Genomic DNA, 14953 nt, shown 5'->3' with positions numbered 1-14953 from the left:
AAGACATGAAATGTCTAGAAAAGTCATAAGTCAGAGACAAGGAAAGATTCTCCCCTGGAGCCTTGGGAGGGAGTATAGCTTTGCTGACACCTTGATGACTTCTGGCTTCCAGAACTGTGAAGGAGCAAATTTTGTTTTAAGCTACACAGTTTATTTGTTTGGCAATCCCAGGAAACTAAGACAAGGGAGAGAGTGAAGATAGCAGCACTGACTAGCTGGCAGCCCTTCCTAGGGAGACGAAAACTCTAGAGTTTTCTCCTGTGAAGAACAACACGTAGAAGAGAAGAAAATACAAATAATTATAGTATATAGCACTATACCAAGCAGTAATCAAAAATACTCTGCATTTCATTTAACCCAATTCAATTAATCCTCACTACCACCCTATGACAGGAACATGATCTCGTCTATTTTAAGCCACTTTACTGAGTTATGATTGACAAAAATAGGCTACACATATTTAATGTGTAAAACTTGATAAGCTTGGAGATAAATATACAAATATGAAAACTTAACTATAATTTATGTCATAACCTATCCATGACCTCCAAGTTTCCTCCTGCCTTATTTTGTGTGTGATAAAATTTAGCATAAGATTTATGATCTTATTAGCTTTTCAAGCATATAATATTGTTAATTAAGACACTATGCTATAGAAGAGTTTTAGGATCTATTCAACTAGCATAACCAAAACTTTGTAACCTTGGACTAAAATCAGCCCATTCCCTCCTCGCTCAACCAATGCCCCTCTCATTGCTTGTATGAGGTTGACTATTTTAGATTTGTCATATAAGTGGCATCATGTGGTATTTGACCTTCTGTGTTTGGTTTATTATTCTTAGCATAATGACCTCTTTTAACTGAAGAGAAAACTAAGGTCTAACTTGTTTATGGTCACACAACTACTCAGTATCACAATCAGAAAGCTAACCCAGGCATTCTGGCTCTAGGATACAAACTTTTAATCACTGTGTCTTTACACAAAATCAAGATGGAAAGCAATAGTAGAAAAAGGGGGAGAATGTAGGGAAACAAACCCAGAGAGATGAGGATCCAACAGCATTTGTAGTCCTATTTGCAGCCGTACCTGTTTTTCCTAAAAGTTGCTTATGTAGGTCAGTAAATTTATTTTTTTATCTAAAATTGTGTTTTTCTACCTGTTGAGATTTAGATACAAGGTATCTCCCAAAAGCTCATGTGTGAGACAATGCAATGAAGTTTAGAGGTGAATGATTGGGTTATGAGACCCTTAACCTAATCAGTGTTTTAATCTTGTGATAGGGATTAACTGGGTAGTGACTGTAAGCAGGTGTGGTTGCAGGAGGGGGGGTCCCTGGGACCATGCCTCCTCCTTTGTGTGAGAGGAGTGCACTTGCACACACAAGCTTACTTGCTCGCTCTGTCTGTCTGTCTCTCTCTGTGCTTTCTGATTATGTCTTCCACCATACTTCTCCACCATGGGGTTCTGTCTTGACTCAGGCCCTGAGCAGTAGAGTCAGACTTCTATGAACTGAGACTTCTGAAACCATGATCCCCCAAACAAATATTCTCTCTGCTAATTGTTCTTGTCAGGTCTTTGGTCATGTGACAAAAACGCTGACTAAAACAGAAATTGATACAAGGAGTGGGGTCATTGCTGTGACTAACCTGACCATATGGTTCAGAAGCTTTTAGAGAATTTAGGAATTTTTGAGAGGAATTTTGAGAAGTTTCAAGATGCAAGTTGGAAAAGTACAGATTGTTTTAAGTGGACTTTCATGGGCAATTCTGGTGGGAGCTCAGATGACCAGGATGCCAATAAGACTATATATGGTGAAAACAGGATTCTTGAGGTTTTAGAGGAGAAGGAAGACTATGGGAAATTGGACTAGACGTCATTCATGTTATGTTCTGGCTAATAAGTTGTCTGCATTATGTTCATGTCCTGAGACTTCCTATGAGGCTGAATTTAAATGTGATGGACTTCTTAATCTGGTGAAAAAATTTCTAGGCAGCACAGTACTCAGACAGTAGCATGGATGTTGCTGGTGGCTTTTAGCCAAGTTTATTTTAATAATCAGGAGCAGAAAGATTTTTAAAACTTGGACTTAAAAACTGAGAGTAAAACTGAGGCTAAAGAAGTTGTGGTTATTAAAGACATTATAGCTACCAAAGAGGCTTTGCTAAATATTTGACCCAGAAACAAAAGGAAAAATGACTTGAGGGCATCTCAGGAATTGGCAAGATCATCTCAAGTTCACGGGTATAAAAGTGAAAATTCTTTTGATAAGAGATCATTGGGGCACCCTGCTTGTACAAGGGGTCCTAGGAAGTTGCTTTACATACTTAGTCACCCAGGAACTCAGAGGCCTGCTGCAGCCAATGATTCCTGCTGTTGAAGATGATGAGCAGACTGTAACCAGCAACCACGTGGTTCTAGTTCTACAGGAAAGAGAATTCTGGATTTAGGGGTCATGGAGGCTTCCACAGAGATTTCAAAGGAAAGCTTGGGAAGCCAGGCAAGTGCTGCAGGGTCAGAGTTCCTGCGGGCTGCCCCTGAGAGGGCAATGTGTGGAGATGTGAGGAGGAAGCTGAAGCTGCAATAGGGACACCCGAGATTAAGAAATCCTAGTACCATGGAACATCTGCTGAGACAAGCTGCAGGAATTGAACAGAGACCAACCCACAAAGAGGTCATATGGGCTGCAATAAGCAAAGCCACAGGGGAAGAGCTATGCAAGCCCTTTGAAGAGAACATTACAATGCCATGTGCTTCAGATGCCAGATAAGAAAGTACAGGACTTGTTTGCCCAGCTGGGTTTTGTTACTGTGTTGGTCCCATCCTTTCTTTCTATGCCTTGGAATAGAAATGCTTACTCTGTACCTTGATATATTGGATACATGTAACTTACTCTTGATTTTTTATAAGGGCTCAGACTCATAGTTTGCCTTGAGCCTCAGAAGAGACTTTGGACTTGGACTTCTGGGCAATGATAAAACTATTAAGACTATGAGGACTCTTGGAAATTGACTAGTGTATTTGCATTGTATGATAGGAATGAGTTTTTGTGGACCAGGGGTAGAATGTTGTGGTTTTAGATGTGAGGTATCCCCAAAAGCTCATGTGTGAGACAATGCAAGAAAGTTTAGAGGTGAAATGATTGGGTTATGAGAACCTTAACCTAATAAATGATTTAATCCTAATAGGGATTAACTGGGTATGGCTGAGGAGGTGGGTTCCTGGGCGTGTGCCTGTGGGGTTTATATTTTGTCTGTGAAGGGAGCTATCCCTCTCCCTCTCCCTCTCCCCCTTCCCCTCCCACTCCCTCGCTCTGCTTCTGATTATGTCCTCTACCACACTCTTCCACCATGATGTTCTGCCTTTACCTTGAGCCTTGAGGAATAGACTCAGCCTTCTATGGAGTGAGACTTCTGAACCGTGTGTGATCCCCCAAATAAACTTTTTCTCCTCTAATTGTTCTTATAAGATTTCATGGTCACAGTGGCAACAAAGCTGACTAAAACACTATCTAACACACCACCATACCTTTACACCACTATCAAAGACCTGAAAATTTTGACAGTAACTAAAAATCCATATGAAATGGTACGTTTTAGGGGAAGAATATTTGGTGTCATTCACCTTTAACTTACTAAAGTACAGACAGCTAGAATTTCACAGGATAGTGGGCCTGCATACATGAATAAAATAAGGCATATTGTCCCTAATATCTAAAGAATTTCTTAAAACTGGGAAGAAAATGAACAACACAAATAGGAAAATAGGAAAAAAATAAATGAAAAACATTATAGAAAAAGAAATTTCAACGGTCTTTGAAGACAGGAAAAGAGCCAGGCATGGTGGCTCATGTCTGTAATCGAGCAACTCAAGAGGCTGAGGCAGGAGGATCACAAATTTAGGGCCAGCAACTCAGTAAGACTCTCAGCAACTTAGTGAGACCCTGTGTCAAAATAAAAAATAAAAAAGACTGAGAACACAGCTCAGTGGTACAGCACCCTTGGTTCAATCCCTACTACAGAAATCCCTAGTAAAAATATAAACATAGGAAAAGACATTCTGTTAATAACAAGAAAAATAAAATTATCATATGACCTGTCAGAAAATAACTTCTGACCAACCACTGAGCCACATTCCTCCTTTTTCTATTTCGTTTTCTTTTTGTTTTTGTTTTTTTAATTATGAGACAGAGTCTCACTAAGTTGCTTAGGGCCTTGCTAAATTGCTGAGGATGACTTTCAACTTGCCATTCTCATGCCTCAGCCTCCGGAGAGGTTGGGATTACAAGTATGTACCACTGCAGCCAACAATATTATAATCTTAATCATCCTACAAAGAACAAGGTACTGTATTGTATTGTTTGGACAAAAAGATTATTCCCAGTGAATGGAAATCCAGAAATATATGGTATATAACACATACGAATTTACTTTTTAAACCAGTAGTCATGCTTCTGGAAATCTTGCCCCAGGATACCATGGTAAGCAGAATTCTAAGAGAGCTTCCAAGATTCTAAGGTTTTAAACACAAAACACTAATGTAAAGGGAATTTTGTTGATGTAACTAAAGTCCTTAATCAATTGACATTTTTATGGGCGATTACCAAGGAAGATCTAATCACATGAGCAATTTAAAAGCAAAGTTTTCTCAAACTGGTCACAAAATAGGAATTCTGAGAGATTCAAAAGAATGAGGGAGATGAGGCAAGTTTTCCTATTCTGAAATGGAAGGGGCCACAGTATAAAGACCTGGAGATGCCTCTAGAAACTAAGAAAAACTAAGAAAAATCCCTGGCAGGCAGAGAGTCAATACCAGACACTTAAACCCTTCTGCCTCCACTAACTGAATTCTATTATAGGTAGGAAATAAATGTTTGCCCAGAGCCTGTAGATGAGCACTCGGCCTTGCCAACAACTTGATTTCAGTCTTGTAATATTCTGAGCAGAAAACTCAGGCAGTTTGTCCTGAACTTCTGACCTATGAAACTATGAGCTAATAAATGGGTGTAGGTTTTAAATTGTTAGGTTTGTTAGAAATTTGTTGTGTAGCAGTAGAAAAAATACAGACACATTTATAATATAAGCCAGACAAATATTTCTAGCATCATTTAAATTAGCAAAACAATGGAAAGAACCAAGTGTACACCAATAGGAGGACTGGACTAATAAACTCTAAAACATCTACACAATAAGTATTTATGCAAAAAAGTATTCAGAGGGAAAAATGGATGAAGTAAAAGTTCTATTTTCTGCTAAGAAATGATCTCTAAGATATGTAATTATGAGAAAAATGCAAAGAGCAGGTAAGTATTTATCTTCTGCTTAAAAAACTTACAGGGAAAGAAAACATATTTTTTAAAAAGACATTAGAAGAATAGACCAAAAATTCAATTTGTTACCTATAAAGCAGTGCTATACAGAACTTTGTGCAACAATAGCCATGCTCTTTATTTGTGCTGTCCAATATGGTGGCCACTAGCCTATTATATCAGGTAGAGAGTGGGTACTTGAAAACTTGAAATGTGGGTAGTACTTAAAAATAATAATTTTTATTTTACTGTTATTTAAATTTGAATAGATACATGTGGCTTGTAGGTATGGTATTAAAGATTAAAGTCTACAAAGAGAAGAGGAGGGGAGATTAATATAAAAGCACATTCTATACATGTACCTAGTTATATATCAAAATTGCTTAACTGTTTTTTCATAATTTGGTATTTTATTTTAACTATGGCAAGAAAAAAAAGAAGTAAAAACCTCACTAATTCTAAAACATTCTGCAATAAACCTATTAATTATGTGGTTAATCAGCAGAGCAGATATTTAGAGGCTAACCAGGTAGAGTAGAGGTTTATTACATCGAGTGATTTTAAATTATGGCATTTTATTTATAAAACCCGAATGGCATACGCTTAAGGACAAAAGAATGAAATATGCATTTATTGACTACATTTTATTTTGAAACTATTATATGTTCATTTTACTGTATAGCAAATAAATATTTTTGTTCATGTGAAGAAAAGCTTAAGAATTAAGACTATTGATGAAAGAACAAGATAAGTAAGAAATATGAATTCCTAATTTTTATCTCAATAATAAAAACAAAATAATTTGCTATTGCCCTTCTCTGTCCATTGAAATGCCTAGAAATAAGATCAACTCTTAATCATGAGGGTTAGGTTACAGTAACAACTTCTGCTAAAAGGAAAAAAGTCTTTGAAGATGGATGATTCTAAACCTGAGCCACAAAATGTACACAAAGAGCCTGGAAAGTTGTACATGAGAAAACAAGAAAGCAAAATATTGAACACTTGGATATGTGCATATATTCAAAACACTCAACAGCAAAAAAGGAATATCTACATCAAAAACAAAAAAAGACTGCACTGGATTAAACATATACATATAAAAACCAGAAGTTCGCAATAATAACACTGAAACCTTCCTACTAGAGGTTACTACAGTACCAATCCTTACTCTGAAAATTCACAGTCAAGAGGTTATTCTGTCTTCCCTGAAATAACTGTATTCAGGGTGTTCCTTTATGAAATCTTTGTTACAGAATTCTATGTAAATAAAAAAAGAGACAGAATTAGAATCAACCATTTCACACCTGCTAATGAAGCAATGAATCAGTGAAACACAAGACAAATAACCCAGTTTCACCAATAAATCAATGGTGTAGAAACAAAAAGGGAAAGAAAGCTGTTTTAGAATAAGAGAAACTTAGAAAACATGACTGAATACATTTATGGTCCTTGTTCAGATCATTACTTAAGGAACTGCAACAAAGAAATTTTTTTTAAAAATTATTTATTTTTTACAGACTGCACTTTGATTCACTGCACACAAATGGGGCACATCACCCATTTCCATGGTCATACACCAGGTAGATTAATACCATCTATGCAATCACACATATACATAGGGTAACAATGTCTGTCTCATTCCTAAGACAATGACAGAAGGCTTCTATATCTACTACATATTAGACACTATCAGGGATTATAGCCAGTATTTTGAGATGATAATGCCATCAGGACTTACAGTGGTAATTCAATCAAAGCAAAAACAAAGAGGTCCTTATCAGTGACACAGACTAAATTATTTGCAGGCAAACTGACTTTATGCCTGGAATATAGGATTCAGGAGACAAAATCAAAAGTAAAAAGGAACAATAGGGGAACAGATGGAAAAGTGGCAGAATATTCATAAATGTTAAAATTTAGTGATAGGTACATGAGTTCATTATACTACTGTTTTTATGTAAGCTTTAAAATGCCCACAACAGAAAGAAGAAAGCTTCCTTATATGCACAAATGCACACACACATACATACACAGGAACACACACACATAAAACCAGACTAGTTTTCACACTACTTTTGCTTAGTATGAGGATAAATTGTAAGTTGAGGCTGAAAGAAAAAGCAGTTAGGATCTCACTTAGGTAATCTAGACAAGACAAGAAATGTAGATCTGAGTTAAGGTAGTCTTAATAGGAATGGGGGAAAAAAAAAGTATTGGAAAGATGAAGTTATAAAGATGGTGATTTATGCATTTAGAGAAAAGTCAAAACAACTTCCAGGTTTCTGGCTTATTTAATTGTATAGATGATGGTGTCATATACTAATATAAGAAAACAAGAAATGGAATTAATTTAGGAGAGAAAAACACTACATTCTGTTGAAGAAATCATTAAGGCTAAGAGGCCAATGAATTTTCCAGGTGCCCATTACCTGATAGGAATCTAAATACAGATCTAGCAGCAAAGTGACTGATACAAGTCAGAGAGCTGTCAATATTCAAGTGAAGCCATGACACTGGATGAAATCATTCTGGAGGATATGTGACAAATAGAAGGAAAGTACAGGAAAGACCAGAGAAACTGGGAGAATGAGAAGTAAACAGTGCCATATCCACGGGAAGGAGAATGACAATAATGAGTGAATCAAATGTACTGAATGATGCAAAGTAGTAAATTGAGTTAAAGAAATAGGGAGTTTCGCTAGGATTAGGAATTAAATATTTATTGATTTTTGGCAGAAAATTTCAGTTAGCAGTCAAACAAGATGCCATATTACAGTGTCTTCTTGCAATTCATAAAGAGAATAAAGTATGGACTTAAAGTACTAGCGATTTTTCAGGAAGGAGGAAAAGAAAGCAAACTATGGGGTGGTAGCTACAAGGAGACAGAGGTCAAGGGAGTTATTAGTTTTAATTGGAAAATCTGTATGTGTTCAAAAGATGATGGAAAGCAATGATTCTTCCACAGAGTTGAAATGTAATGCCTTTGGGAGCAGTAAAGTAATAAAACTATTTTCAGTTAAATTTCTTAAGGCCAAATAGAAGACAAGACGTAAGTGGAAAGATAAACTTGAATATGCACTAAACTTCATATAAATGAAAACAAGAAAATAAACATTCATGCCCTTGCTCTACATTAAATAAGAAAACTCATGTATATTTGTTTCCTTAATCTGTTTCTTTAAAGCCAATAATGTTGAGAATAATTATTTTCAATAACTGTTTACAGGATGTCTAACTCTGCTAGACTCTAAGGAGAACATATCCTTCTTCCCCTCAAGTACTCCAGTGCTTCAATACAGACCAATACATAAATGGCTAATTCTATAAACTACTTAAGCAGCATCAAGAGATAAAATTTAAGCATAAGAGGAAACTGGAAAACTTCAAGAAAATAATAGAAGAAAGATAAAAATTTAATGATAAAGTATCTATCTTTATGGTTCATTTCATTTGTTATAAAAAATTCCCCTAAGTCAAAAAAGTTTTTTTTTAATTCAAATGTTTAGTATTAATGAAGGTTAAGAGTATTCCAAAGGACCAAACTGTGTTGGTAACACATGGGACAAAATGGCCAGGAAAAAAGTATTATTAATAATGGAATTTGAGTAACAATTCTTTATTCATCTTTTTGTGCATATATGCATGTTTACGTGTTTAATTCATAAGCATATCCCAAAGATAAATATCCCTTAAAGGTTAAATTAAATTAATTTTATGAGTATAAAACAAGTCTCAAATAATATGCACATACTTGCCATCATGGGGCATAATATGTAGTGTCATTAAAATGTAAGTAGAAAATGTATTGAACTCCTTGGACATAATTTATTCCCAATTATCCTAGCCAATGAAGGAGCAGCACTGTATGACTAATAACATAATAAAATCATTTAAAACTCATTTCTACATGTATTTTTGCTTAGGTTAAGTCACTTTCCTAGTAAAGAAAAACAGCCCTGTATTCTGATGCATTGTTGGGACAGTTAAGTGGCCTGGATTGGGTCCTCTATTCATGGGTATTTCAAAACTGATAACACATGGATAAATATCAAGTTAACCTTTAAATGCCATAAATGGTGTGTTTATGTTTTTGTTTTCCTTATGTGTCAAGTACATTTTACTACCAAACCTCAAATTGTAGACATTTATAAAAGGGAAAAATTAAAAGACAAATTACTTACAATAACAATGTGGGACTTCACGAAGAGAATATTCCACTTTGTTGGGAAGTTCTTGATTGCCTACCAGCTCACACACAGCAGGAGAGGATAACAAGTTCACCAGTGCTAGAAAAGACTTGAAGGAGGGGAGAAAAGATCATTTGAATACTTCTTTTGCTTTTTCCAACAATATCCAAGGAAAGTCATTAATGTAAATATTATATTTGCTTCACTTGTGAAGGTTAATTTTTAAAAGTTCATTAATCTATATCAATATATATACTTATACATATAGAAGCACAAATATTTATAATATAGCACAAAGATGCATGATACTACAACTATTACAGAACACACCAGAAAAAGTTAGAAAACATTTTAATATGGTTATGTATCTCTTGAAAAGTTTGACAAAAAAAATAAAATTATCCATGTTGTCATTCGTCCTATTACTATATCTGACAGTCAAGAAAAATAAGACTTAGGGACTCTAGGGCAAGATAATACACTCTATATTTTCTTGCCCTCAGTCCATAAGATCATCTTTAATACATCCACTAGAAATCCAACAAGACTATACATTGTAGTTACTTTTAAAGAGTCACAACTTTTCCTATCAAAACCGCTCATTTTCCCAGTACAATCTTGCCAGTTAATTCCTCTCATGAAACTTTTAAGCTCCTCACTTTGTTTAATCTCTTAAAAGCAAGTAAGAGTATTTGTTCAGGCACATTCATTCTTTGGCTTCCCACTTCAAAAGCATCACCAAACACCAAGTCTAAACCTCCTCGAATTGACATTCAAGATACTTTAGCCCAATAGTGACATCCTTCTTCTCTTCCATCTCAAAATCCTCATTACACTACTCCCCACTTAAAAGTCATCACTTCATCAAATATGACTTTATTCTCCTCCTACTGACTCTGCCACCTCAACAGACTTTTTCTACTCATTCTAACAAGCTCCTTCTACCACTTCACTAGTTTTTAAGATTCTCACTACATCTTGTCATAAGACTTTCCAATTAACTCCATCTTCTTCTAGAAGTTTTTTACTTTGTCAATACTTACATCTTTGGCTTGTATAATATTAATTATAGTTATTTGTAGTCATTAAATGTTCTGCTTAACAGTTCAAATTTTAAACAATTTCCACTAGACTCAGAAAATTAAAATTTGTGAAAATTAAAAAGAACACTTAACCCAATCTCTCAACTAATACCTAGGAAAACTTAAGTTACCAGATAAATGGCTGGGCCAAAGACACATACTCAGAAGACTGGTAACAGAACTACTTTATATTTTCTTATTTTCTTATTTTCAGGTTAAATTTACTCACTGCAAATCATAATATACTCTTTTATTTAAAAGTATAACCCTTCCACAGTCCTTGTTTAAAAAAATGAAAAGTAGAATACATTTTATATCTCTTCCCTTATACTAAATGCAGTGTTACTTAAATAATGATGTTTTATGGTGAACCTATTTAATTTGCAGAGATTTAAAACAAATGCTCTTTCTGGATAAAATATGAACTTACATTAAGTTTTTTTTTTTTAAAAGTATCCATATTTTTCCCATAATGTGATACTCCTTAAAATAAAGATGGCATTTCTAACCAACAGGGAAAAGAACATAATCTATGACTTAAAGCTAATATCTGGATAGCTATAAAATTATCAAAGAATGACTAAATAAACATAACAACTTAGTTGCCATTCAAAGTCAGTTGACTACTCTAAAAGTATGCACTAAGGAAAAAAGCTGATTATCAAGAATGAATGTTTAGGGAGTACATCTATTAACCACATATAAAATGAACTTCAGGGAAACTAAAGGGTTCGTGGCCAACAAGGAAACCACTGCACAAATTAATCACCAGGTATTGACTACAAAGATGATTAATGAAACAGATTTCGATATAGCCTGACTTTAATTCAATTCAATTTATCATGAAAATATAAACTCAAAGAACAAGTTAAAATGCTTTATAATTTTGATATGCAACATTTCATAATGATCTTAATATCAATCCAACAATATTTAGATACTATTATAAATAAATCTTTTTATGTTTAAAAGTAGCTTTTCTAACTATAACAATAACATCACAAAAAAATAAAATTTTAATGTCCATTTTGATAGAAAAAGGCATATAGTCTTTATATATCACATGTATCATAATACATTCAGGGTTTCTGTATCATTTACCTATGAACCCCATCCATAAATACAGAACTCCCTCCTCTTAAGAAACAAAACAATTTGGACCACATATAATTGTGGTAACTTCTGATATTCTACTCTAAACAAATTAATGAAAACAATTCAATGAATGTATGTAAACTAAAATAACCTGAACAGAATTTTAAAGAGACTTGAGAGGATTTGAGTAGCTTGTACTCTAGAAGAAGCAAACCCATTTCTCAAATGCTACTCATTTTTAAAAATAAAAGCATAATGCAAAATTGGGTTGTATTAAGCAGTTCTGCAACTGAAAATATTTACAATTTACATTAGTTTCCTACAAAAATAAATTATAAAGTACTGCTAGTATCAGACATTAATTTATCTTAAAATTTGTGTTAGCTCAAAATAGAAATCTACACATGACTGTTTTGAAGAAATGAATATGGTTCAGTACAATAATAAAGAAACAAATGGGAGGTCAAATATTTAATACAGTTTAAAACTAAAGCATAAAAGTAATCACCTAAAGCCACAAACTTTTCCTTGCTTTAAAAATCTTTAAGGTTGATAATGATCATCTATTCACTTATTCATTCAGAATAGTTTAACTCCAGAAGGTTATCAGTAGTTGTGCCAGATACTAATAATAAAAAATCTGAATAAAGGAATAGTCCTTGCCCTCAAGGACTCACAGTGTAATATAGGACAAATACACTATGAGATCATTTAAATCAGTGCCTTAAATACCCTGATGGTACCATAGTATAGAGACGGGTGGTGGGTATAATGAGGATGACACTGCATAGCAAAGTGGAAAGAGGTGGGAAAGATGGCTACAGAAGAGCAGGCAAGCAGAGTTGTGGCTGTTCAATAACCTCCATCTTTATCCTCTATGAAAAAAGGAACTAAAAACTGTTTTCAGAAAAGAAGTGAAAATTGTGTTCTACATTTCCAATAGAAAGTCATAAAGAAAATGATTTTGATGGTATCCAGAAAATGACTCAAAAAGGTAATTTCACGGCTAGGGGTGTAACTCAGTGGTAGAGCATATGTCCAGCATGCATGAGGCCCTGGGCCCAGCACAAGGAAAAAAAAAAAAAAAAAAAAAAAAGTGACTGCAGGAGAAAAAAAGCAAGAATATAACAGGGGTCCAATTCATGCATTCAACCTCAGGTGTTCAGTTCAGTTATATGTATTTTTAAAGAAATTTGCCAACTTTAATTGTTAAACTAATGGCACAAATAATAATTTTCACATATTAGTCATATAGATCTGTGGGATCTTTGGTCACACTACTTTCATTATTAATACTCATAACTTTGGATCCTTCCCTGATCAATCTGAGGGTTTATTTCAAAGAACAAACATTTGACTGTTATATTTCTCTAGTTTGTCTTTGTTCTGTTTCATTGATTTCTGCTCTAATCTTTATTATGCTTTCTGCTTTTGCTTTGGGTATAAATTGTTCTTTTTCTAGTGTCCTTGAGTAGAGACTTTAGTCATTAATTTTAGATTTTTCTTATTTTCTAATATAAATATTAAAGCTAAAAATATATCTCTTAAAACACATCCACAAATTTTGATACACTGAATTTCCATCCAGTTTGAAATATTTCCCAGTGCCCTTAGTAACTTTGTCTCTGAGCTGCCTATTATTAGAAGTATGATGTTTAATTCCCAATTTTTCTAGTTTCTAGTTCTTGAGTTTTTATTCATTCTTTTACTGTCATAGAACATACTTCTTATGCCAACTATCTTAATTTAGACTTCCATTTAGTCTAGATTTGTCTCTCTGCAAGTGCCATGTGCTCTGGAAAATGTGTATTGTGCATTTATTTAATATAGTATTTTGTAAGTATTCATTAGATTAAGTGATTAATAGTGGCATTCGGATCATAAAACGAAATAACTGTGAAATTTGTTCTATCAATTGCTAAAACAGATATAAAAATTTTCAACTGATTGTAGAGTTGCCTTTTTCATCCTTAAATTTTATTTTAATGTTTTGTATGTTCTGAATCTCTTAAGAGCATAACTGATTTAATTATATTTTCCTGATGAACTGACCATATTATCATTATGAAATATTTATCTTAATCTGTTACTATGTTTTAATAGTTTTTTAATGAAGACTTTGTTTAATCTTTTTGATGTTTTCTGTTCTATTTTTAGAAGTTTTGTAATTTTTTTTAGCTGTACTTCTTTGTATTTTTAATGAATTCCTAAAGAAATATTGCCTAACAGAACTTTCTGTGGTGATGAAAATGTTAGATAATATGCATTGTACAACATGGTACTCACTAGTCATAAGTGTTGAGCACATAAGACATGATTAATATAACTGAGGAAATAAAGTTTAAAATCTTATTTAACATAAATTTACATCACACAAGGATTCTGCCTACCACATAAGTACAGTTGAAGAGGGAGGGAGGGGAGAAGAAGAAAGGGGACTGGAATGGAAATAAACTTTTGACTGTACCTAATTATGTTTGAAGCTCCATAAATATTGTCCAAAGTCTAAAATTCAAATATCCTGGTAATTTGGAATTGTATATCATGCATCATGAGAACACACTGATTACACTACTGAGATTCTGGATTTGGTTTTATTCCCTAAAGAGAATATATTTTTTTCTAACTTAGCAGTTATGTTGGCTGGATTAAACCTCTAAACTCTGACATCTTTGGTAGGCATGATCTGCTACCTCTACAAAATTACAAAATTCACATCTGCTTCAAAGTGTAGGGGTTAACCTATGTTTAATTCATTATTTAAGGGTTAGGTCACATATCTGGGCAAGTGACATCTACATGGGACTATCTTTTCCAAGGAACCACTTCCATTTTCCAGCTGCTCTGTAGTACTAAAATGTATATTCTGGTTCTTTAGAGGTTTTAGATTGTGCATTTCTATCTGTGGAGTACCAACTGGTATCTGTCCTCAAGCAAAAATGTGATAAATCCAGAATGTCAAGCAGTACCATTCTCTTCATTCATACATTGACTCTCTTCCATTTTCTGCCTATTTATTCATCACTGCAATACTTTTAACTGTTCTTTTTAAATTATTTTTCCAGAATTCATATTTTTATAGGAGTGAAATGGTCTACCAGTCTAGAAAGAAGAAATTCTGAAATGCTGGGTTTTTATTTTTATATATATCTAATTTTATGACAAACTTTTGATAAAAACTACCAACACAGCCAGGTGTGGTGGCGCATGCCTGGAATCCCAGAACCTCAGGAGGGTGAGACAGGAGGATCATGAGTTCAAAGCTAGCCTCAGCTAAAGTGAG

At 34.0% G+C, this 14953-nt stretch overlaps 1 protein-coding gene across 1 annotated transcript in view; it reads right to left on the bottom strand.

Moving 5' to 3' along the window:
- The window catches only part of TBC1D32 (TBC1 domain family member 32), a 217983-nt gene that overhangs the window by 115764 nt on the left and 87266 nt on the right, over nt 1-14953 (bottom strand). Inside the window, 2 exon segments of the mRNA XM_079146273.1 lie at nt 9488-9491; nt 9493-9602. Of these exon segments, the coding sequence (XP_079002399.1) occupies nt 9488-9491; nt 9493-9602 (114 nt within the window).

This window comes from Sciurus vulgaris (genome assembly GCF_902686455.1).
Source record: "Sciurus vulgaris genome assembly, chromosome: 7".
Classification (NCBI taxonomy): domain Eukaryota; kingdom Metazoa; phylum Chordata; class Mammalia; order Rodentia; family Sciuridae; genus Sciurus; species Sciurus vulgaris.
The sequence above is the reverse complement of the archived record's forward strand: the minus strand, read 5'-3'. Positions and strand labels throughout refer to the sequence as shown.